The following is a 25,682-nucleotide window of genomic DNA, read 5'->3' on the forward strand; positions in this document are numbered from 1 at the left end:
GTATACTTTTGGGGGCCCAGCAGGTTTCCCTAACGCAGATGGCACTATGTATCCTAACCAGGGTTTGGAAGAAAAGACAAAAAGCGCAAGTCAGCCTCCGCCTGGCACTCTGTCACTGGCGTCGCAAGGCAAAGGCAGAGCAAATTGAAAGCGCGAAGCCGGAACTTACGGTGTCCCACTAGGAAACAGAGGCGCGTCAAGCGGAGACAAGTTCCGCCCACGTAAAAGATGGCGTTTGTAGTGTCAGCCCCCCCCAATTGCCCTTTCCTTCTCTGTGGGCGTGTCCAGACAGACTAGAGAGGATGTGCTAGGGAGGTGCGTACTGGTTGCCTCAGCTCAGTGTTTGCTCCACAAGGGTGACCAAAGACCAAAGAGGGAACAAAATCGCGGAGACCTGCAGAGAGACCCCCGCGGAACCCCGCACCTGGGTAGGCTGGGGGCGGGGCCACAACGGGGCGGGCCCGGAGGCGTGGCCAGGGCGGGCCCGGGGCGGGGCCCGGAGAGGGCTGCGGTTGTGGTCCCTTCGCCCGCGGTGGAAGCTCAGCAGCGGCGAGTGGGTGAGTGAGACTCGCGGGCGGAGCGGGGCTGCTGCTTCGGTCGGCTTGCCGGCCGGCGCCGGGTACCAGCGGGATTTCTTTTTTTCTTTTGCGGGCTGAATTCCTCCCTGTCCCCTGAGCGAAAGCTCCCTTGGCTTTGCAGCGCAGCGAGCGGTGGAGTTGCGGGGGCCGCGGCGGCGAGGAGGGGTTGACGTGGGCCTCGTCTCTGCTGTCCGCCCGCGTGCCCCGACCCCGAGCTTCTCCGGGGTCCTTGCGGTAACCCGCTGGGAATACCGCGGGCGCGGCCTCCGTCGCCAGAAGCCTGGGCCCCAGGGGCCTGGCCCTGCGACAGCCGGAACGCTGACGGTCCTGGGACCGGTTGGGGTTTACCGAGGGTCCCCGCCCGGGAGGAGAAAGCGCGGGTGGGATGGGAGGAGGGATGGGCAGCACGCTGGCGGGATTTCACAGAAGTTTGTAAGGAGTGCCGATGCTCAGTAACGTGGGCTGCAGCTCTGGGCAGGGTGTTCCCCTTTTCTGTGGGACATGACCTGGTTGCTTCACAATTCCGCGGTTGCACAGACTTACTAAAGGAAGTGACCATTGTGACTTGGGCATCACTTGACTGATGGTAATCAGTTAGAGAGAAGCGCACTGATTATTGAGTCTGTCCACGTAGGGTCTGTCTGGCCAGGAGAGAAAGGAGAGAAGAGGAGAGAAATCGTGCATTTGCCCGCGATGGGTTTTCTGGTTTGGGGATTAGCCTCCGGTAGAGTTTTGTCCTGGCAGGTGGATAAATTCCTATCCACATTGTTCCTGTCCATCACCAATAGTGTAAACCGGATACATAGTCTATCTTAATAGTACTTTTACTTTGTACAGAGGGCCCCTCAAAAGACTGGAAAATACTTTGAGATAGGATCACTAGTCATCTTGGAAAGTTTATAATACAGAGACAGCACAGAAAATAAAAGACCGTAGTACATGGATGCTAATGATATGGGATCAGAATATTTGAAATATTGATATTGTAATCATACCATATGTTTAAGAGGCCATGCCAGAAGGCACCCATTGAAAAGAAGCACGTATATATACTATCTCCTGAGTGTGGGTGTTTTTCCCTCTATATATCATACATATGATACAGTTTAGAAACTAGGCACAATAAGAGATTAAAATAACTAATAATAAAGTAGAACTATTGCAGCAATGCTGTAATAAAAGCTCTGTGAATATAATCTCTCTGTTTCAAAGTAGCTCACTGTACTTTCACCCCTGTTAAGTAAGACAAGGCTCACCCGAATGCAGACACCTTGGTACTTGGACACCTGATCTGATAACCAGGAGGACAGAGAAGTAACTAGTGGCATTCGGTATGGATAGCATGAATACGCTGGACAAAAGGGTGACTCACAACCTTGGAGCAGACAGCACACGATTTCATCACACTACCCAGCATGATATGTCGCTTAAAACCTACAAACTATATTCTTCCGGAGATTTTCATTTACTCTTTTTGGATTAAAGTTTGCTACAGGTACTAAACCTTCAAATAAATAATCTGGGTCAGGAGGAGCTAGTGCTGTCTGTGTGAGACACTGCTGACTAGCACTGCACTGTGGGGAAGCTGAGTTAGTAGGAGACTGCCTGGAGGTGATCACACTCTTATTTCATCCCACACAAAATGAGAAACTACAGACGGCACTGCAGGTTGTACAATAAGCAAGTATTTAATGTTCCGGGAGAGAACTGTCAATATAACTTAAGAAGTTATTGGTAAAAATAGCCTGCTTGGCTATGTTGGCCATCCACTATTTGCTTTTAGAGAATGATTGAATGAGTAAGATTTTTTTCAAGCCTGCCCTAGAGCCCCATGTTAATTGAATAGTTCCAAAGTGTTAGGTTAGTCTGCCTGAGAAACTATGAGAGATGGTATAGTGATCATGTCATGAATGTGTGAGTCTTGACTGAAATTGAACATTTGTAAAGAATGTCAAAGGCTGGTCTTCCTTGCCTTACAGAGGCCTTAGCTAGTTCCTGTTAGGCTAATGGAGCTGGTTTGTGCCCCCCCTCCCCCACTGGGAGAAATAAAGCATTGTTACAAGTGAGAGCTGTATGGTGGTATAAGGCTCTTCACAGCCCTAGGCAAAAACTTCTTAAAAGGAACCTGAGGTTAAAAAAAAAAAAAAAAGAGGTAGCTCTTTTTTTTTTTTTTTTTAACACAGGTTTAAAGAAAAACAAGACTCAAATGTACCTGTCTGCTAACAATGTTAACCTGTTTATTTACATAAATACACTGTTGTTACTTTTGGAAGTATTAGTTAAACCCTCATGAACCCTGAGTTTTATTTGTAAAGTGACAAGACACCATCTCACTCAGTTTGGATCCTGGCTTCCCTCAGAAGACCCAGGTCTTGTAAAAATTTTAAAAATTTAAACTGAAATTTTTTTGCCACATTTGTATATGGATTTTCATTTCAAGTGATAGTAAAAATCATACAGCTTCCCTAATTATACTTCTCAATAATACTTCATTGTTTAGGTTATAGTAATTTCCCCCTTTTCATGATTTCATTGACATTCAACTACAGTCCAAAAATATTCTTGAAATAAACCATTTTTAAGTTTTAAGCAACATGCTATTTGGAACAGCCTGATACTGTCTTGCACCTTCTGCTTGGTCCTGCCCAGGACATGGTTGATCCCTTTGTCCAGTACATCTGTGTTCATTGTATCCACACTGGATAATACCTCCTGCTTCCTAGTCACTTGGTAGACATTTTACTTATAAGGTCACCTGTATTTAACCCTCATTTTACTTAATAATAGCTTCATAGCATAGGAAATGATACTGGTAATTTGGATTTGCCTAAGAGAAGCGATGAAGTAACCTCTTTTAAGGTGGAAGTTCTCACCATAAATGGGAGTGGGGGTGGGGTGGGATATGCTTATATTACTATAAGACTAAATCTTTTGTGAAATTGTAAAAAGGGATAAAAGTTACGTTGGTCTTACTGTTGAATTCATTTTACAAAGTGATAACCACAATGCACAATAAATACTTCATATCTTTTAAGAAGTTGAATTTGTAGGTGGAAGACATAATCAAGAAGCCATGTTCTGATGAGATGCTTACAGCATGTTGTGTCTAACGCATTAGTCTTGTTAAAAGATTTCAGCTAAAGTTCTGAAGTGACTGGTTAGATGGCTTAGTGGTTAAGAGCACTTGCTCTTGCAGAGGACCCAGGAACCTTCACAGGCACCTGGCAGGCACATGCAGGCAAAACATAAAATTAAATATGTATACATAATAATAACAATAGCAAATATATAAATAAGAATAAATATGCATCATAAGTAAATAAGCACAATTAAATAAATTTTAAAGTTCTCTGAAAGCGAGTGACACTAAGCCATTCACAAGGTGGCTGCACTGATGCAGGAATAGATATGAACTAGAGAAACATAAAGCTTAAAAGAGAAGCTGCAGTTCAAGCTGCTGAAGACTTTGCTAGCACGCTTGATGTGTAGAAAGGCTGAAGCTTCTGGGAAGTTATCACAAATGAGGAATTAAAAGAACATGTTTACTAATCTGCAGAAAAAGGGGAAGAAGAAACTGAAACAGCCTGAGATGTAGACATAGAAATATGATGAGGATGATGTATATAAATTGCAAAGGCATTAAAGGACAGAGCTATGGAATACAGGCCTCGGAAAGAGCTCAGCATAAAGCCATCATAAGGATTATAACTGCTGCAGCAACAAATGGGTAACTTAAAAAGAAACACAATACATGGTTTTTTTCAAAAGAATTGGGCATAACTTTCAGTGGTGGAAGCTTCTGGACCATTTCCTTCTCCTAACATCTAACCATCATGGTTGCCGTAGCTCAGAGATCTGACCGAATCAGAAGGACAGCAGTAGCCTAAAGGCCTGTGCCATTCACCTTACTTCATCACAGCTCATGGCATCTTGTAGTGTGTATCATGACTTATCACAGGAAGAAGAGTGAGTCTAATCCAATAAGATTTCAGAAAGAGAACACATTCATATAGCTCATTATTATTCTAGTGCATTATTAATAGTTATATTTTGTTAATGATCTCTTTGTGTCTAATTTGTAAGTTACACCTTATAATAAATAAAATGTAAAGAAAAGGGCAGCACATAGATATACTCTGCAATTTAGATATTCAGTGGAGGGCTTAAACTTCATATCCTGGGGGTAAGAAGGAAGTACTATTTGGGGGCAGGCTAAATTTGAAGCTGAACAACCCAATATGATCCTTGGTCTTTTCTTTTCTTGATAATTAGACTAGGAATAAAGGCTAAGTAAAATTAATGGCTGATAATAGTCTAATTAACAATCAGGTTAAAAGTTTTCCCATAATTCTTTAGGATTATGCTCTGCTTTAAAAAGTGCTTTTCTTTCCAGTGTAATGATGGAATATTTGAACTGTACTGTTCTATTTAGAGTTATTCACCTTTTTGTAAAGATAGATTTCATTAGCATATAAATATGGGGAATAGACCAAAAATGGAGACAATTTTCAAGGCAAAGGTTTATGATCAAGCATCAGATAGTGCTTGGTTCACAATAGGTTCCTCTACCTTCCTAATGCTATGACCCTTTAATACAGTTCTTCATGTTGTCAGGACCCCAACCATAAAAATATTTTCATTGCTACTTCATAACCGTAATTTTGCTACTGTTATGAATTGTAGTGTAAATGTCTAATATCTAGGATATGTGACCCCCAAAGGGTTGTGACCCACAGGTTGAAAACTGCTTCTTTAGATAGATGAAAATATTTCTCAACTAATGAAAGGAATAATGATAGGTCTTTAAAAAAATTTAAATCCTCATGTCTAAAGATTTTATTGCTGGTAATGCTACAAAAGTTCTAGTGGAATTTGACTATATTATATTGATTTTGCATGTTTAAGTATGGGACATAAACATGAAATGTTCTCTTCCTTTGGTGCTGGTGATGAGACCCAGGGTCTTGCACATGCTAAGCAAGGGCTCTACCACTGAGATGTGTACCCACCTCTGAAACATTCTTTTACAAGATCGTATTTTAATGTCATCGAGGAAAGAAGTGTCTGTGGAACGTCATCTGAATTTATTTCACTGCTGGTCACATCTTCAAGGACCATATTTTCTGTGCACATTATTCATTCATTTGGGCCCACCCTAGAATTATTCACTTTTCAAACAAACAAAAAGAAAGAATGGAAAAGAAATATGTCTGCCATATAAGTTTATGGTTGTATGTTCAGTTAATTTGTCGTGTTGGCCTCCAGTTTGCTGCTGTTAAGGACAATGGCACCGTTACAGTTTTAATTCACATTACATTTCTCTATGCCCTCACTGAAAACTGACGTTTCCAATTGTATCCAAAATATTCAATACCTTACTCAAGCTGTGCATCTTATACAGTATGTGGTCTCTTCAGACTATCAAATTGACATATATTAAAAGTAAATATTACCTAAGTGAATTTCTGAAATTAAAAATGCACATGTAAAAATTCCGAGTAAACTATTCCCTAGAGTTAAGCATTTTGCCAAGTTCTGTATGCCTAATCATAATATGATTAAAAAAAACACTCACTCAGCATTCTAAATATAGATGTTACTCCTTTGCAGGAGACTCTAAACTCTCTTGACAAGATTAGATAAGAGAGAGAAAATGGGAGGGGTTAGTTATGTCCTTCACCGTGTGGATCTTAGGGACTGAGTACAGGTCACTGAGCATGGTGGCAGGAACCTTTACTGTTTGAACAGTTTTGCCAGCCCAGTAGATAAACATTCTCAAGTAAAATTACTTACGTGGACATCAGTTTGTTGCAGATCAGATGTTCACTCCCAAAGTAATCATACAGGCAAATTACAGGTTTATCATAGTTTACCCATTAGCTTCCTCCAGTACTGCCACCTTACATTTTGTTATAAGTGGTTTTTCTACTTTGATTACATGTCTTTCTTTAATTATAATATTTGTAAAAATTATTGACTTTATTCAAATAGTATGTAGAGTTTCTTCTTCCAGAGAAATGTGTTCAAATGAATGAAGATCCAGATGTGGAACCCTGACTCCTGCTTGGCTGCAAGCTTGTTCGCTCTTCTGTTTGTTTTCTGTGTTCTGAGTAACTGAAACTCTTCTATTTTTAACAACTTAGTATAAGCCCTTCACATTGCTTTGCTGCCTTCTGAACTAATGTCTTTGTTTATGCTTGTCTCCCTGTCTCAGTGTCATTTTAAGCAGGAGTATTGGGCTTCAGTTCCTTAGTAGCCAGAACTCACTGAAAGGGACAGAGCTGTTTGCTCTGTGTTGTTGTTTCTGATCTCACGTCTTTTTATAGTTTTATGGTATTTCTGCTGTCAGGTTTTTTAATTACTTTTCTAAGAACACTATAACAAAAACACAAACTAAAACAGCAGCAGTTTGTGGTCCCGGTTCTATAAACCCTAACCTTGATGCCAATGTCAAATGGTTGTCAGGAACACAATCTTCTGAAGGCTCCAGGGAAACTTCCTTGTCTCTTCCACATCTGGTGGTGACCAGTATTCCAGGGTACTCTTGCCTTCCAGATTCAGCAGTCTGGTTCCTGCCCTTTGTCTTCATGCAGCTGGCTTGCTTTGCTTTGCTTCCCTCTCCTCTCCCTGCCCTTCCCTCTCTTCTCTTAAGCACCACAGTCATTGTCTTAGAATCCATTCTACTCTACCATGGACTATCTTGATCTAACTGTACCTACTTGCAAATGAGGTTTCATTCACTTATGCAAAGTCCTCCCCTTCCTCTTTTGTTCTTTGGTTGAAATGGTTTAGGGACCAATATCCAGTCATTAGAATTTGGAGATAATAAAGGCTTATTCTTTGTTTATATTAGAATATAACATTTTTCTAAGTCAATTGGGGTTTGGATGGATATCTTTAAATGGCTGAGCCTAATCACTGTTTTTATATGTTCCTGTTTAGCTTTTGCAAGCATTTGGATAATGTGAGAGTTGAAATGCAGGGATGTCTACTATCTGCCCACCACCATCTCCTGCTGTTGCCAAGACAGAGATTGCTTTAAGTGGTGAATCACCATTGTTGGCAGCTACCTTTGCTTACTGGGATAATATTCTCGGTCCTAGAGTAAGGCACATTTGGGCTCCAAAGACAGAACAGGTACTTCTCAGTGATGGAGAAATAACTTTTCTTGCCAACCACACTCTAAATGGAGAAATTCTTCGAAATGCAGAGAGTGGAGCTATTGATGTAAAGTTCTTTGTCTTATCTGAAAAAGGAGTAATTATTGTTTCATTAATCTTCGATGGAAACTGGAATGGAGACCGAAGCACTTACGGACTATCAATTATACTTCCACAGACAGAACTTAGTTTCTACCTCCCACTTCACAGAGTGTGTGTTGACAGATTAACACACATTATTCGGAAAGGAAGGATATGGATGCATAAGGTAAGGGCTTTTTAGCATGTTCCTGGTAACCTGATCATTGAAAGTTTTTTTTTTTTCTGGTACATTTAAATTTAAGTTTTGGCAATTATATGCAGCCAAATCCAGACAGTAGCTATTATTTTGTGTTTCCTGGACACAGAGAGATCTGGTCTCAGTGACTGTGGTCTTCATGGTGATAATGGAAGATGATAGTGGCTCTCCATTGCAAGTGAAAAGTTAAGGCTTAGAAGAATTGACATTTAGTCTCAATTTGTTTCGGAAGCTTTGACTGTAAATCCTTTTTGTTTTCCCTTTCACGGATGACTTACAACTGTGTGAAAATATAAAAGTTGAAAGGTTTTATAAGCTGCCAGCCACATAACATTTTGTTGAGAAGCCACTTTCCCAAATTCCCAGTTTTGTAAAATGGGGAGCACAGACCAAATGGATTCTAGGAAATTCATTTCTTCAATTTGCAAATTTAGCTAAAGGACATCTTGTTTTCTCCTGATATTTACCTTGCTGTGTATTTTTGGCATATATAAAGAACAAACTCAATTCTTCCTATTTTATGGTTTAATACCATCCTGAAAGTCCATTAATTTTATAAGACTAATTTTATAAGGCCTCTGATGTATTATAAAAGGAAATAGCATTTTCTTAAGACTAGTTTTCTTTGTTACACCTGTCTTGGACTCGCTTCCTTATTTCTGACACACTTGATGAAAATCACCAGATTTAAAAAGCTTACCTGCAGGTAGTAGCACAGGCACGTAGTTGAAGGGCTCAAGTCTCAGGCAAGAGGATTTGAGTTCTGTGCCAGCCTGGTCTGCCTAGTGAGATCTGGTCCCAGAAATGAACAAAACTTAAGCAGGCGTTCCTCTGTTCCTCAGATACAAGTCAATCCCGTTTGATTTGAATAGTGTGTAATTATTTTCTTTTGAAGCCACAGGTGTTATGTGGACTCTCTTCTGCCAAATTATCTCATATCTTTACTCTAGAAGAAAGGATACTTTGATTATATTTTATGTTGTGTTGGGGAGCGTGGACTTGTTGGGATAGTTTCTTGTGAAATACACATGACAACGCATGTACATTGAAAAATGAACAGGCATCAAAATGTATTTGTTAAGTAAATTTTCTTTTTCTTAGGAAAGACAAGAAAATGTCCAGAAAATTGTTTTGGAAGGCACAGAGAGAATGGAAGATCAGGTAGAGTGCAATTCACATGCTGCCAGTGACACTGCCCACTGCTTATGTCTGTGTAAAGCTGGTGGGTACCTTGGTGAAGGAGCTAAAGATGTAGTGATTTACAAAGGGAGCCTGAAAACGAATAATTCTTGTGAAGCTGAATAGAATAAACTAAATAAAAATTTCTGCAGCCCAAATCTGAAGCCTTGAATTAAAAAAAAATAATTATGTCTACAAATTAATATTTGGCCACCCTTTTTCAATCTGTCAGAATAACTCTGGGATCATTTACTCATAGCAAAAGTAAGAAATTACATGTGATTTATTTATTTATAATAGTTTTTTAAGTATAATATATTCTGATTATGGTTTCCCCTCCCTCAACTCCTCCCAGAACCTCCCCCACTTCCCTACCCACCCAAACCATACCCATTCTTTCTCTCTCTAATGACTACATAAACAAACATCTAAATAATAATAATAATAAAGTGACATTAAATTAAAGGAAAACAAACCAGAATAGGACAAGACAAATAAATAGAAGAAAAAAGAACAAAAGAAAAAGCTCAAGAAACACATATAGACATAGACATACACATTTACATACACAGACATCCCATTAAAAACACAAAACCGAAAATCATAATATGTTCGTAAGGAAAAGGAAAATCCTTGACATGGCATTATGAGTATAGAACCTCCAAAAATGCCACTGACTCTGTTTTGTGTTGGCCATCTACTGCTGAGCATGGGGCCTGGCTTTCAGAGTGGTCTGTATACCCAGTGAGACTTTTGGAGAAAATTAATTTTTCACTTATGAGCAGTTGTCAGTTGAAGATAGTTTTTGGGTGAGGGATGTGGGCTTACATCCACTTCCCCTTAGCATTGGGACCTCATTAGGTCCAGACCTGTGCAAGCCCTGTGTGCATACAACTGTTAAAAGGTATTCCTTCTACAACTATTTTCACAGAAGATGCTACAGTGTGAAGGGAGTGTAAATACGCCTGAGGTATCTGTCTAGAAGTTCAAAGCCAGCAGTAGGCAGTTTTTAAAACTCAGACTATTTATATGTATTCCATGGTAGAGTTATTTGTTTTATTATTGAAATTTGCTGGTAATATCCTTTATCTTCTTAACATCCAGGCTTCTAGTAACACTGACTCTAGAGAATTCTGCCGTGTTTATCCTGGAGCTTTAAAAACATGATTATGATGAAGTGGCTTCCCAGGTAGAAGTTAAATGCAGACTGTATCAGTATGGGGCAGACAAGTTCCTCTGAAGGGGTGTCAGTGGAGAGGAATCCCCATCGGGAAAGGGCTACTTTTTCCCATTATCCCAGCATGCCACCCACCCTCATTATTTCTCCTTATAAAACTCCAGCCTTTAAACACGGCTGTGTGGTCTTTTCTCTCATTTTCCTTAGCATGACTGAAACAGAATGGTACTTGACAAAAGTAATTGTTTTGAATATTTCTAAGAATTTGAGAATGTGGTGGCATGACTCTCAGTTTGATCCCTCGTGTCATAGTTAGGCTTTCTATTGCTGTGAAGAGACGCCATGACTACTGCAACTCTTATAAAGGAAAACATTTAATTGGGGCTAGTTTACAGGCAGGTGGCATGCAGGCAAAGAGCTGCACATCTGTTTTGTTTTGTTTTGTTTTTTCAGACAGGATTTCTCTGTGTAGCACTGGCTACCCTGGAACTTTCTCTGTAGATCAGGCTGGCCTTTAACTCAGAGATCGACTACCTCCGTCTCCTGAATACTGGGATTAAGGTTTGTGCCACTACTATGCATCTTAATCCGAAGGCAGTGGGAGCATATATGAGACTTCAAAGCCCGCCTCCAGTGACACACTTCCTCCAACAAGGCCATACCTCCTTATAGTGCCACTCCCTATGGGCCAAGCATTCAAACATGAGTCTACCATGGGGGCCATTACTATGCAAGCCACCATACCTCTCAAGCACACACACACACACACACACACACACACACACACACACACACACACATGACCTTTACAAAATCATGTGTTATACTCTTATGAATGATAAATAGCTTTTCAGGGACTGTGTAGTGGTGGCTCACGCCTTTATTCCCAGCACTTGGGAGGCAGCGGCAAGTGGATCTCTGTGAGTTCTGGGACAGTTTTTGTGTACAAAGTGAGTTCAAAGGCAGACAGGGTTACACAGAGAAATGCTGTCTCCAAAACAAAACAAGAAAGAAAGAGTCTAGGAAAAGACCTGACACTAAAGGATTGAAAGTCTAATCTTTACTTGTTTGCTGATCAGTAAGCAGGGTCTCCAAGAAAAGTCTCTTTCACTGACCTCTGAACTGTATTTCTGGAGTAATTAGGGAGAGTCATTTCAACAGAAGGAAATTTAGAACTAAGTAAAATTTGCATTTAGTGAGATTTTTGTTCTTGAAAGCCAGAGCCCTCTACTTACTAGGGTGAGTTTCTGCTTTTCAGCTCTACTCTAAAAATGTTATCCTCACCTTCTGTGTCAAGAAGGAAGTACACAGAGGATAAACTAAAGAGACTTTAAGTGGAAACATTGTCTTGCAGAAGTTTAAGTTAGAGAAACCCAAGGAGCCAGTTTCTTCTGCATTCGTCCTGTAAGATTTTGTGTTGAGCCCCAATGAGACTGTTCATTACTCATGGTGATGACAAATGCCCAGGAGTCCATGTCTAAAGTGCTGTAAATGCCAGAACCCAAGGGAAGATAAGCTCACCCTTTCTGCTTTATACTTGCATAGCTGATGAAATGTGCTTGCAACAGCTCTATTATGAGACTTACTACCGCTTCGGGATGGTGCAGCACTCCTAAACAGCTTCAGCCCTGGTTAGCTTGGGGTCCTTACATCTGTCACCTGACAAAGTCACTGAACAAGGAAGGAAATTTAACATACATTATTGAATGCCACATCTTAATCGTATTTGTAAACAGACATTTCAGCAATTACTTTAAAAAGCAGAAACAATGAGTAGTTTATTCTGGAGGTTATTGTAAGATGAATTTTTTGAAATAATAAAACTTTCTGTGTCTGCAAAGACATTTATAGATTAGGATAATTTTCCAAAGGAAATGAGTACCCTCCATGATAAGGGGATTTGAAAATGGATTTCTGTTTGTTTGTTTGTTTGCTTGTTTGCTTGTGTGTGCTAAGGATTAGACCTAGAGTCTCATACATGTCGGGCAGCTGTTCTGCTTTAACTAAGTGGTTCATAATCCTCAACCCTTAATTTGAGGTTCTAACTTTAAAATATTTGTGAGGGTTTAAATAATCATTTAATGAAACCCAAGTGAACGAAGAAAACTTCCTGAAGTGAATATAAGTGATTAATTATTTTAAAATCTGTTTAACTGAGATGGATAAACACTTGGCATCTTCAGCATTTCACTTAGGTGATCACTAACTGCCGGGAGAGGTGGTAGTAAGTGGTGTCATTCTTGTTTCACACACTGCAGTTATGCCACAGACCAGATGCCAGAACATACAAATTTTAAAGTGATGATTGGGAGATAAAGTAAACGGTAGTTGGGCAAGTTCTGCAAAGGAGATCTTCTGTCTTACTGAGTCTTCTCTATGTGGTAACTTTAGTATGCACTTGAGTAGATTATGTCATTTGAATGTGAAGGTTGGATGTTGAGAGGAACCTTCCTGGTTCCTTTCTAATGATGCAATGTCTCTTCATGCTTGACTTTTCTCTTTTTAAAAGGAAAAAAAAAATTAAAAAAAGGAAAATATAATGATGGCCTTCAAGAGCTTTTATGTCTTAGTTAAATTCCAAAGGAGATTCTTTCTAATTGTGGCATTGTAGTTTAATTGTTGCATGTTATAAACCATACTCACCAAAGGAAATTTTTCCTAAAAGAATGAAAATAAGTTTAAAAAGCATGAAAATACTTGACAGTTGTTTCTGGAATGGTAGGCTTGTTTGGGACTGTGTTGAGCAAGTTTCTCTGAGGGTGTTTTACTCTTTGCATCCATTTAAAATGTTTTTACTACCTGGCTTACCCACACTGTGATTTCCTTCACTTTGTTATGTTTGATACAGGGTCAGAGTATCATTCCCATGCTTACTGGGGAAGTCATTCCTGTGATGGAGCTGCTTGCATCTATGAAGTCACACAGTGTTCCCGAAGAAATAGATGTAACTGCCGTGGGGCATCTGTACCCTTTTATGGATTCCCTTGAGTGATTCGTGTGGAGAGAGGGGGGCAAAGAGAGAGAGAGAGAGAGAGAGAGAGAGAGAGAGAGAGAGAGAGAGAGAGAGAGAGTTAATATTCTTGTTTTAATAATGTAATGTTGTAATACTATTCATATGAAGTATCACCTTCAATCCAGTAAGCACACATAAAGTGCTGAATTTTCTTACCAAACAGGTTTGTTTTTTTTGTTTTGTTTTGTTTTGTTTTGTGATCAGACATGTTCTGATAAAACTAGTTTGCTTCACTACTTCTCCACTTTTGTATTTCCTAGAAGAGGGGAAATTCCAGGCTTTTATAGAAGCAACTAGTGTTACATACAGTGCTTTTGAACAGAGCAGTGTACCAATTAAGCTGTGAGTGGGTGCCTCATTCTCTGACTTCTTTTTTTATTTATTTTTTTCTTATGTGTTTGGGTGTTTTACCTACAAGTGTGTTTGTATACCATTTGCATACAGTACCCTGGAAGCCAGAAGAGTGTCAGATCCCTAAGACCTTGGAGTTACAGACATTTGTGAGCTGCCATGTATTTGTGCTGGGAAGAACAGCCAGTGCTCTCAAGCACTGAGCCATTTCTCCAGCTCCCTGTTCACCAGTTCTTTGACATTTGTTGAGTGTATTTCAGTCACATATTCTCCATGTATAGCTGTCGTTAGACACTGTTCCTAATGCTGACTTGTCATTATGCTTGGTCTCCTGATTCTGATAGCTTGGAGGGGGAAGTTGTAAAAATTGTTGTTTAACCTGCCTGGCCAACTTTCCCCTTTGTTCCTCTGAAAAGTTCATGCGGCAGCACTTTATAGGTATTCTTGATGCTCATAATGAGAGTGCTGGGTCCTGCTGACTCTAGACGTCAGCATACATATTACTAAGAGTTCTCTCCCCCTGTGGTAAACAGACTGACTTTGTGTGTGTGCCTTTTAGATAGCTGATACAGTCCTCAACGATGATGACATTGGTGACAGCTGCCACGAAGGCTTTCTTCTCAAGTAAGAATTTTACTTCTTTTTCTGAATGCTTAATAAAGCAGATAAAAATCTTAATGCTCCCCCATGACAAGACTTAATGGAAAAATTGATAGAATATCTACTTACTCCAATTATTTAGAGGTAGCATTGCACATTTGAACTGTTGCTCACATGTGTATTGTTTACACTCAGACAGTAGGGACATATCTGACATTACCCCATCCACAGTCTAAAAAAGCTCAGTTTCCATAGTAGCCAGAGAAGTTCTGGTCTTTTGTTTGCTTCTGTTTTCTTCTTGTAATCCTCATTAAAGATAAACCTCAGAAACCTATCAAACTAAGTTGCATTATACATTTTTGTGAACTCTGTAGATCTAGAAATAGAAATCGTATTTTGGACTGACCTTTTTCATCTAACTATGGAATTTAGTACTTAAGAGCATGAGCTCTAAAACCAGACTGCTTACAATTTTCTGGGTTACAACTGGGTCAGCTTGGTCAAGCTAACTACCAAAAGCTGTACCTCCATTTTCTTACCTATAAAATGTGAACAGTGGGCCGGGTGTTGGTGGCACGCCTTTAATCCCAGCCAGTCGGGAAGCAGAGGCAGGCAGATCTCTGTGATGTGAGTTCGAGACCAGCCTGGTCTACAGAGCGAGTTCCAGGAAAGCCTCCAAAGCCACAGAGAAACCCTGTCTCGAAAAACCAAGAAAAAAAAAGTGAACAGTGATAACAGATTTTTTTTTTTCATTTCGGTTTGTTTTGTTTCTAAGACAGGGTTTCTCTATATAACAGTCCTGGCTGTCCTGGAACTCACTCTGTAGACCAGGCTGGCCTTGAACTCACAGAGATTCTCTCACCTCTGCCTCCCAAGTGGTGGGATTAAAGGCGTGCACCACCACTGCCCGTCAATAGCAGCTATTTTATAGGTTCATTGTAAGCACTGAGTGAGAGGAATCATAGAAAGCACCCGGACAGTGCCAGGCATGTCAGCTCCCTCAGTGACCAATAGCTAATGTTTTTTTATTTATATTTGCTCTACGAAATAGGAAGTGGTGGAGCCAATACTTACTGAACACTAATGTGCTCATCTGCAGTGATGACTGTTCTGCATGTGCACCCCATCTCCTGGGTGGGCTCCTGTACAAGTTGCAGACTGTCACCAGCTTTTATTCTTAAAAATGAGAAGTGAATGAGCATTTTTTTTAAGTATTCACCTCAAGATCTACATTTTCTCCCTTTAATCTCACAATTAAATGCCAGGTGTGTGCAGCTTTAGCAGAAAAGGTCTTCATGGCTTGAATCGGAAGCACTTTAGAGTTTGCTAGTGTCAGCCATCCATATCAGTCATCCATATATTGTTTCCAGATATGTCTTAAACAGAATTACTATAAAGTGATGGCATTTTATTAACTAATTGGGGTATCTTTTTCTTTAATATTTATGTAATTGTATGTGTGTGTGAGTATGTATGTATGTATTATGGGCACCACACGTGTACCTGTGTGAAGGCCAGGAGAGAGCTTTGGGTTTCATGGAAATAGATGGTGTGAGTCTTAGTATGAATGCTATATCTTCTCTACACGAGCAGCAAGTGCTCTTAAGCCGTGAGCCATCTCTCCAGCCTGGATTGTCTTAAGACTCAAGTAATATGATGTCTGTGAAAGGCCCCTGGAAAATGCAGTTTTATACAAATAAAAGATAACATTATCTGATAGCTTTGGTGTTGGTCAAGTAAATAAAGCTCACTTATTTTTCTCGTTTGTGAAGTTGTAATCCTGCCAATGTTTTAATTAACCTGCAGTGCCATCAGCTCACATCTGCAGACCTGTGGCTGTTCTGTCGTAGTAGGCAGCAGTGCAGAGAAAGTAAATAAGGTAACTCCTTTTATAGTTCAAATAAGGTCTGACTTTAATACTACTAGCATGTTGTCAATTATCATTTAAATATTAGGTTGCAGTTGAAACACCCTAATAGTATAAGGAGACAATGTAAGTTTACCAAATTATTCTGATACATCTAGCAAAAATGACTGTAGTAAAATGTGTAAGAATTCAATTTCCACTTTGATTTTGATAATTCATTACTCTCAGTTGTATCATAAGTTGTTTTTCTTGTTTGTTTTTTTTTCTTTTTGCTTTGTTGTTTTTTCAGAAGGGTCTCACTCTATGGTCTGGGCTGGACTGCAACTCATATGTAGACCAAGCTAGTCTCAAACTCCCCACAGTACACTTGCCTCTTCTTCTCACATACTGAGATTAAAAGTATGCACTACCTTGCCTGGCCTTTAAATGAGATATTTTCCAAATACTTTTCTTCTATTTCCCAGTTGTTTCTTATTCCTGTATGACTTTACCTACTAAACAATTTGTTATTGGATGTGTGAGGTAATGGGAAACTGTATTGGTGAATATAACCGTGACGTACAGAGTTTAAAACAAATAAATTAGAGCAAGTAACAGGGCAGCCAGCACTGTTATATAGAGCAGCCGTGATCAGCAAACAAAACAATTTGAGAGTAAGAAAAAGTAGTTAATATAAAAGAGCAAGTTAAATAATTCATTCAGCTTCTGGAGTTGATGTATGAAATATATAAATCTATTGCCATGTACACAAGGGGTAGCACATAAATCATTAATTTTCTTGTTGTCAGGGAAGTTATAGAAAGGTCAGCATTGAACTGAGAGACTTGAGCTTGGATGTAGGTGAGTCCTACACTACAAAACTACCTTTTCAGGGAGTCTTCCAGGGTCGCTCCCTAAAAGAGATACACATGGGGGGAGAACTAAGATAAGTGATCAGTTGTTTCCTCAAGGTTAGTGTACTGCTTTAATTAAACCACAAGTGTACTGCTGTCTTTATAGTCACTAAAGATACACAAATATATATCCATAATATATATCCATATCAATTTGATATTAAAAATTCATATTAATTTTTTTCAAAAAGTTTAACATGTAAATATGTTAGGAATGGTTACTTGCTTTACAGAATTATCTTTTTTTTGCAAGCAGTTCCTGTGTACTTATATAAACTTTAATTTGCCAAATTTATATTTCTCATTCATACGTTTATGAGAGAATAATAAACCTCTCATTTGGGACTGTCATGTGAGACCCCCCAAAAGTAGCTTTCCACTTGAGTTGCTGGAAGCCTTAGGTTCCCTAAGGGTGGGGCATCTTGGTTGGCTTTATGAAGGAGAAAAGCTCCATGGTTTGGACTTCATTTATTAAATACATTTTTCATCTTTCATCTTCTTTTCAGTTGAATAGCTTGTCTTTTGTCTTTTCATTTTGAGACATAAGTTGTCACTACTCTAGTTGAAAACCACTGTCTTCAAGCTGTCTGATGATATGATCAGAGTTCTGCATACACACACTTACATGGCTTTTTACTGTTCCCTAATACAGCTCCAGGTCAACTCTTCTTAGTGCCACCGATTTCTAACCCACCACAGGCACTTGTTTCAAGTAAAACTTTGTAGTTTTTTCTGTGGAAAGTTTGGACAGTCCCTGTTGTTCATTGTAGCAGAATTTGTGCATTCATCAGATGGTGGTCCCCTCATTTAAACACATGACTTTCTTCCCAGAGCTGTTTGCCTACTTAAAAAGCACTTATTGCTGGATAGAGGTTCAGTCAATTATTGCTTTAGGTTATTATTTCTCACTGAGATACAGGTCAAATAAATTTGGAAAAGAACAAATATTGTTCACTTAGAGAACAACGTTTATTCAAATGCAGCAAGTTCTGAGATACCATGCAGTTGATTTACCAACTACTTCCTAATCTTAACTGACCACAAAATCCCTTTTGTAAACTATATGTGCCCTGTTCAGGTAACCAAGGGATACTCCTTACTTGGGATCTGTTTTAGTGATGGCAACAAAAATTTCTATTTAAGTTTCTTTCATAGCAAGCAGTGATCTTTTTATTTCACATTTCAATGCCAAATCTTTTCTTCTCTAGATAGTGAGAACATTATGCCTTTTTCTGACTCCAGCAGAGAGGAAATGCTCTAGGCTGTGTGAAGCAGAATCATCCTTTAAGTATGAATCAGGACTATTTGTACAAGGCCTGCTAAAGGTATACTTGCCATTTATTTATCATATGTGAATCCACAAGTAAAAATGAATTTTAAGAATAATTACTAAGAATCTTTGTAAAGTGTATTATTATTTAATGTATCATATTTGTAGTTTTCTTGGAACTGGTTTCTTTTAATAGTTCTGAACATGGAGTGTATGTCTTATGGATTTATAGTTAGAGTCATCCATGAAGCACCATGAGATAGTATTTACATTTCACTTGGTTCCTGCTAGCTGTGTGTCTAGCCTCAGTATTTTCTTTTTAAACACATGCTTGAATCAGACTGAGCCTCTGAAATGGTAATGTTTCTTTTGCTTACTGAGGATATTTGGATATGTAATTGAAATGTGTTTTAAAGCTTATGCAAAATGTCTGTGTTTAGTACTTATGTTTTTAATTTTTATATTAAATTTAGTTCATTTTCAAGAAGTAAAACAGATTAATATAAATTAGCAATTTTTTTCAATAATTAAGTAGAAACATTTATTTTTTCAGCAAGCTCTGGGTTTGATTGAAAGACCCTATGTCAAAAAAGATTAAGGTGGAAGAGCCATCAAGGAAAATCCCAGACATCAGCCTCCGTTTTCCACACACATGCATACAAACATACATGTGCACGTACAAACACATGTACACTCAGCACACATGAATACTCATATGCACGTGCATGCATGTTACACTTAATGCATGTGTGTGTAGTGTATACACTACACAAAGCCATAAAGAAGTGGCTTTTCATGATCATTGCAGGTCTTTCATGGTTATTCTTTTTTTTTTTTTTTTTTTTTTTTTTTTTTTTTTTTTTTTTTTTTTTTTGTTTTTTGAGACAGGGTTTCTCTGTGGCTTTGGAGGCTGTCCTGAAACTAGCTCTTGTAGACCATGCTGGTCTGGAACTCACAGAGATCCTCCTGCCTCTGCCTCCCGAGTGCTGGGATTAAAGGTGTGTGCCGCCACCACCAGGGCTTTCATGATTATTCTTAAGGATGTAAGCATAGCAAACTGAAAGAAAATGAAGTGAGTATTGCTTCAGGTACCCTAAATAAACTTATGTATTCAAGGAACTTTCTTACTTCTGTGAAGCAAAGTCTGTATTCAGCAGACCTACAACCAACATTATACCAAATAAGGAAAAGCTGAAGTCATTGTGTCCAGGATCAGGAACAAGATAATGATGTCTACTTTCACTATTTTTTTGGGGGGGGGGGTTTCCTGAGACAGGGTTTCTCTCTCTAGCTTTGGAGCCTGTCCTGGCACTCGCTCTGGAGACGAGGCTGGCCTTGAACTCACAGAGATCCGCCTGCCTCTGCCTCCAGAGTGCTGGGATTAAAGGCCTCCGCCACCAACTCCCGGCAGTACTTTCACTACTTTTATTCAGGCTAGTGTCATAAGTCTTTGCCAATGCAGAAAAGCATAGACTCCAGGCTGAGGCTATACCTCAGTTGCTTAACATGCTTGATGCCTTAGACTCCACCAAAATAATGCTATAAATGATATATTGAGCCAGGGTGTACAGTATACAACCTAAAAAAATCAACCTTTTTTATGCCAGTAATGATTGCTAAATAAAAGAAATGAAGGAAGCAATGCCACTCCCTGTAGCTATAAAATAAACAACCCTGTGGATAACTTTCCCCAAGAAGTGAATGATGTCTGCTACAGAAACTAGAAAGCACTGGTGAAAGAAAAAAATGGGCAAATGAAAGAAAGATACCCAGTATTGATGGATTGAAAGACTGCTGCTAAAAACATCGGTCCAGTCCAGAGCTTTGTGCAGAAGTGTATGAAGAGCTTACAAAGATGTCTTCACAGAACTAAAAACAGCACCCCTCCGTTTGCTGCCATTTGGAACCACAGTATCCCCAAAGGCTCACATACTTTGTTAAACGTTTCATCTGAGCTGGTGCTACTGTTGAGAACTGGTGGAAATGTTAGGAATTTTGGAATGTCAAGAGACAGTAAATCACTGAGGACATGCCCTTGGAGGGTATAGTAGGAGCCTGGCCTGCAGCCTCACTCCTATCCATCCAGGCTCCGCCCTGCATGCCTTGCCATGGTGTTCCACCTCTCCATGGGCCCAAAGTAAGGCCAACTATGACCATAGACTTAAACAGTGAGTCAGAAGAGGTATTTCCTCCCTAAAGCTGATTTTCTCATACTAATGAAAATCTGATTAATACAGACACCGACTAGGCAAAGCAATCTAATGCAAAAAGAACAAAGCTGGTAGCATAGAAATACCTGACTTCACACAGACACCAGTGGAACAGAATCAAAAACCCAGATTTAAATCCTCAGGTTTATGGTGACTGAATTCTGATGGTTACAGTAAGAATGCACATCAGAGAAAGGGAAGTCTTTTGCAGTAGGGCTTCTGGGATCCTGGTTATTCTATGTAGAAAAGCTCCTTTCTTCCCAGATACAAATCAAGCTGGATCAGTCACTTGAAACTGAGAGCCTATACACAAAAAAACACTTCAGGACATTGATCTGGGAAACGGATTTGGTTTGCTTGGTTTTTTTGTTTGTTTGGTTTTTATAACCCAAAATCATAAGCAACAAGCCAAAAAGCTGACAGATTACATCAAACTGAAAAGCTTTTGCACCACCAAGAAAGCAATCAACAGAGTGAAGTGAGAGCCTATAGGATGAGAGAAAATATTTGTGAACAATTCATCAGATGGTTAATATAAGTGTTTCATCAAAGCAAATGAGCAGGTAGACTGATGGAGTGGACATCTTTGAAGATCGGAAAATAGCCAGTAAATGTATGAAGTGGTTCAAGGTAAATTCAAAACAACCATGAGATATTACCCCATTTAGATGGATATTATCAATAACAACAACACAATAAACACTTAACAAGGATACAGGGACATGGGGAAAGGATACTTGTCACATCACTGATGGATTATTAATTTGCCATTATTAAGAACAGTATGGCATTTAAAAAAATAAAACTAGAAGTGGTAGAGTACTCTCCTGGAACATATAAGGTTCATCACTATAATAAATGAGCAATTAGACATATGATCCAGATAGCTCACCATTGGCCAAGTCCTTAAAGAAAATGAAATCATTATGTGGATAGGACACCTGCACTTCCATGTTTACAGCAGCACTGTTCCCCATAGCTGGCATATAGGATCAATTTAAATGCCCATCCACAAATGAATGGATCAAAAAAAACGGTACATATGCACAATGGGATATTTAATCACAAAAAGGAAAGTCTATTGTTTGCTGCAACATGGGTGATACTAGAGCACATTGTGTTAAGTGGAATAAGCCAGGCACAGAAAGATAAATGCTGTATATAATTTATATGTAAAAGCTAAAACATTTGTGTCATAGAAGTAGAAGGTAAAAGAATTACCAAAACATAGAAGGGATACTGGGGAGGGACTGGATAGAGGAGGGGGGAGAAGAAAGGAGAGGAGAATGATTATTAGGCTTAGGACTGCAGTTGCATAAAAAGAATAACTTATAATGTTCCCTTGTACTGTAGAATGATTATGACAGTCAATTCTACTTTTCTGTTTAATATATAGGAGACAGGGAGAGAGAGAAATGTAGGACAGAGGTTAATACAGGGTATCTATAACTTGCCAGTGTTTTTTAGGCAGGGCTCTCATTGAACCTAGGCTGACTTTGACTAGACCAGCTGATTAGTGAGACCCTGAGATCAGCCTACACAAACACACCCCACACACACACACATACACACATACACACATTGGGTTATAGACACAGGCTGCTGCATCTGACTTTTGCATATATGCTGGGGATCTTAACACAGGTTAGGTCCTCATACTTGCACAGCAATTAGCACTTTTCCCAATGAGCCATCACCTCAACTCTAGTTTTATTTTTTTAAAATATCTCATAAGGGGGATTTTGAGTGTTGCTAACAAAAGAAAATGATAACCACCAGGGTGATAGATACGACACCATGAGTAAATCATACACTTTATATGCATGTTTTGAAATGTCACACTGTACCCTGCAAATACAATTGCTCTTCGTTGATTGAATGGATGGATAGATGGATGTGTATTAGTCAGGGACTCTAGAGTAACAAAACTTATCAAATAAATCTCTCTCTGTCTGTCTGTCTATCTGTCTGTCTGTCTCTAATAAGTGGGATTTATTAGAATGGCTTGTGGGTACAGTCCAACTAATCTGACAGTGGAGAGCTGTGAACAGGAAGTCCAAGAATTCAGAAGTTTCTCAGTCCATGAGAGTGGAAGTCTCAGCTGGTCTTCCGTATATTCGGAAATATACGGAAATAAGTAGGCTCTAATGGTAGTGAAGGAATGTATTTGCTAGCAAGTCGAGGGCAAGCAGGAAAAGAGCAAAGCTTCCTTCTTCCAACTCCTTATATGGGCTTCTAGCATAAGGCATGACCCAGAATAGATCTGGATTAAATGTAGTTTTAAATGGCATTAATTTGGGGGAGGAATGAAATTTTTAAATGGCATTAAATGGTATGTCTTTTCCTAGCTCAAATAGTCTGAATTAAAGGCATATCTTCCTACCTCAAAGATCCATATTAGAAGTGGATCTTCTTACTTCAAATTAAGCAAAAATATTCCACAGGTGTGCCCTCCGTTTTTGGATTTTAAGTTCCAGATATAATCAAGTAACAACCAAAGACAGCTGTCACAAGTTCACCCTTGTCAACTTGACATACAATTATATATCTTTATGCCATGATTAATTTCCAAATGAAAACAATAACCAGGTCATAACAACACCTAAACATGTATAACTATCCCACATACAATCAGAAACACATTATCTATTTGACTGGATTGTAATTATGCCTAACATACAACTGCAAACATATTATAAATTGTTCCATGAGATACATTCTTTTGGTATCTCAAACTTAAATATGATAACCATTGATATTCTCTTGATTGGTATTATATAACATTATAAAGAAAATAAGGAAAGAAAACATCCCACCTGGATTAGGCTGTGATAGTTTACCTTTGACTTCAATCACAGGACATGGTAGCACCAAGAGACACCTGCACTCCGGACATAATCCTTCTTACCTCCATTGTGGAGAAGCAATCCAATTTCCCCGTGATAATCTGATCAATCATCCCTCCTAACACTGTTATTTCTTCCTTAGCCTGAATGCTTAAGGGCATTAGAAGTCCAAAGTGGGCTAGGAGATGGTGACACTCGCCTTTAATCCCAGCACTCAAGAGGCAGAGGCAGGCAGATCTCTGTGAGTTCGAGGCCAGCCTGGTCTATAAGAACTAGTTCCAGGACAGATAGGAAGGACTACACAGAGAAACCCTGTCTCAAAAAAGACAAAAAAGGCCAAAGTGGCCAGGGAGAAGCTGGCTTCCAGTTCAAAGGAATGTTTGTTATGTTTCCTGGCAGGAACTCTTCCTCAGTAATCTGATATGTGACACCCCCCCCCCTGAAAGGGTCGTTCATCCCCAAAGGTTAAGAACTGCTGACTTAGAAAGTTGAAGGCACTGAGTTTGATCTCCCTCTTCACCCCCAAAATGAAAATCAGCTTTGGGAGTTTCCAATCATGCACCTGCCATGAGCTCAGAACTAAAGAAAACACATTTCTAATTTTAACTTTCCAAATCTCAGTTTTATCATTCTTTAAAGGCACAATGAAGTACAGAGGACTTGCTAGCACCACCGCCTTATTCAGTTATATACTGCTACTATGTACTGTTACTGTCACTTACATTGTTATGTACTGTTACTGTTACCAGATACACAGGGGAAATGTAAAATTGTGATTTCCTGAAACACTGAGAGTTCTCCAAGCCAAGCTAAGTTGTGTAGCTTTCCAGAAAATACCGGTGGTTGACATACAGTGGTTACCCTAACCTGTTAAGAGTTAAAGATTTAGGCAGCTTCTATCTTCTATTCTGTTCACACCACTTAGCACAATAACTACATACACAGCAGGTATTTGCTACTTAGTAACTGGCTGCCTGACTAACTGGAAAGAGGCAAATATTTTACCTATTAATATACATACTTGTTTAGATACAGGTAGGATAAAACAATTGAGAAAGAAAGGTAATCATAACTTTACAGACCAGCAACTAATCACCCTTAATGATTGGTCAAGGTCTTTGTAGATTTTTTCTTTTCTGTTTTTGTTTTTCGAGACAGGGTTTCTCTGTGTAGCTTTGTAGACCAGTCTGGCCTCAGACTCACAGAGATCTACTGCCTCTGCCTCTCAAGTGCTGGGATTAAAGGCATGCACCACCACCCTCCCCCTCCTGGCCTGACCCACTTTTTAAATGGTACACTATATACTTCCTTTACTGTAAGCCCAAACTGCAATTTTATATAGTGACGTCTTGAATGTTATTTCTGAAAGAGCCTTATACCAGATGCACAGGGTATGGATCTCTTATTATCATTATTGCATTATTTTTTTTAATGGCTGCTTGTTTGGCACATGGGCAGTAAGTTTTCTCCTCGTTTTGACAGGATGCAACGGGAAGTTTTGTACTACCCTTCCGGCAAGTTATGTATGCCCCGTATCCAACCACACACATTGATGTGGATGTCAATACTGTCAAGCAGATGCCACCATGTCATGAACATATTTATAATCAACGCAGATACATGAGATCAGAGCTGACAGCCTTCTGGAGGGCAACATCAGAAGAGGACATGGCTCAGGACACCATCATCTACACAGATGAAAGCTTCACTCCTGATTTGTATGTGACACTTGGGCTTTGGGTGTCATTGTCAAACAACAGAAAACTTTTGTCGTTTACAAGTAAAAACAATGCAAGTAGCATTTAAAAGGAAAGAAATGTAGCAGGCATAATGATGCTTGAAGAAGCATTTAATCAGCCACTTTTTCTTTACTTTTTTAATTTTTAAATGATGATGATGATGATGCAGACTCTTATATGGCCAATTGAGAACTCACTGGATTTACTCTAAAAACAAATGTTTAATAAATGCATACTGAAGGCAGGAGAGATGCCTCAGCTGTTAAAGGCTAGGCTCACAACCAAAAATATAAATACATACTGAACTCTACTTACTTACTGAAGTGCCAAGGTTAACAGTTGAAGTGCCAAGGTTAACAGTTGTCAATCAGAAAATGCCAGCTCCTACTGCTAGTAATTTAGTGTTTAATGGTCATTGAACATCCTTGTACACTAAACTGCAATAATTCAAAGCCTTTTTTTCTTGGATATGAGTGTAAAAACAAAGTAGTTCATATATAT

The 25,682-nt window shown here is 39.2% G+C and overlaps 1 protein-coding gene across 4 annotated transcripts in view; it reads left to right on the forward strand.

Annotated features, from left to right (window-relative positions):
* The first annotated feature begins 303 nt into the window (after window positions 1-303).
* Window positions 304-25,682, forward strand: part of C9orf72 (C9orf72-SMCR8 complex subunit) — a 30,853-nt gene continuing 5,474 nt past the window's right edge. Inside the window, exons 1-9 of one of the 4 annotated variants that reach the window (XM_027403386.2) lie at window positions 509-557; window positions 1,820-2,073; window positions 7,521-8,006; window positions 9,138-9,197; window positions 13,241-13,336; window positions 14,316-14,380; window positions 16,163-16,235; window positions 18,325-18,441; window positions 24,925-25,160. In XM_027403386.2, the coding sequence (XP_027259187.1) occupies window positions 7,563-8,006; window positions 9,138-9,197; window positions 13,241-13,336; window positions 14,316-14,380; window positions 16,163-16,235; window positions 18,325-18,441; window positions 24,925-25,160 (1,091 nt within the window). In that variant the 5' untranslated portion in view covers window positions 509-557; window positions 1,820-2,073; window positions 7,521-7,562. Of the gene's footprint in view, window positions 429-487; window positions 558-1,819; window positions 2,074-7,520; window positions 8,007-9,137; window positions 9,198-13,240; window positions 13,337-14,315; window positions 14,381-16,162; window positions 16,236-18,324; window positions 18,442-24,924; window positions 25,161-25,682 lie in introns of those variants that run through there. The other 3 variants (XM_027403387.2, XM_027403385.2, XM_027403388.2) reach the window with 3 other exon arrangements.

This window comes from Cricetulus griseus, chromosome 2, assembly GCF_003668045.3.
Source record: "Cricetulus griseus strain 17A/GY chromosome 2, alternate assembly CriGri-PICRH-1.0, whole genome shotgun sequence".
NCBI classification, from domain to species: Eukaryota; Metazoa; Chordata; class Mammalia; order Rodentia; family Cricetidae; genus Cricetulus; species Cricetulus griseus.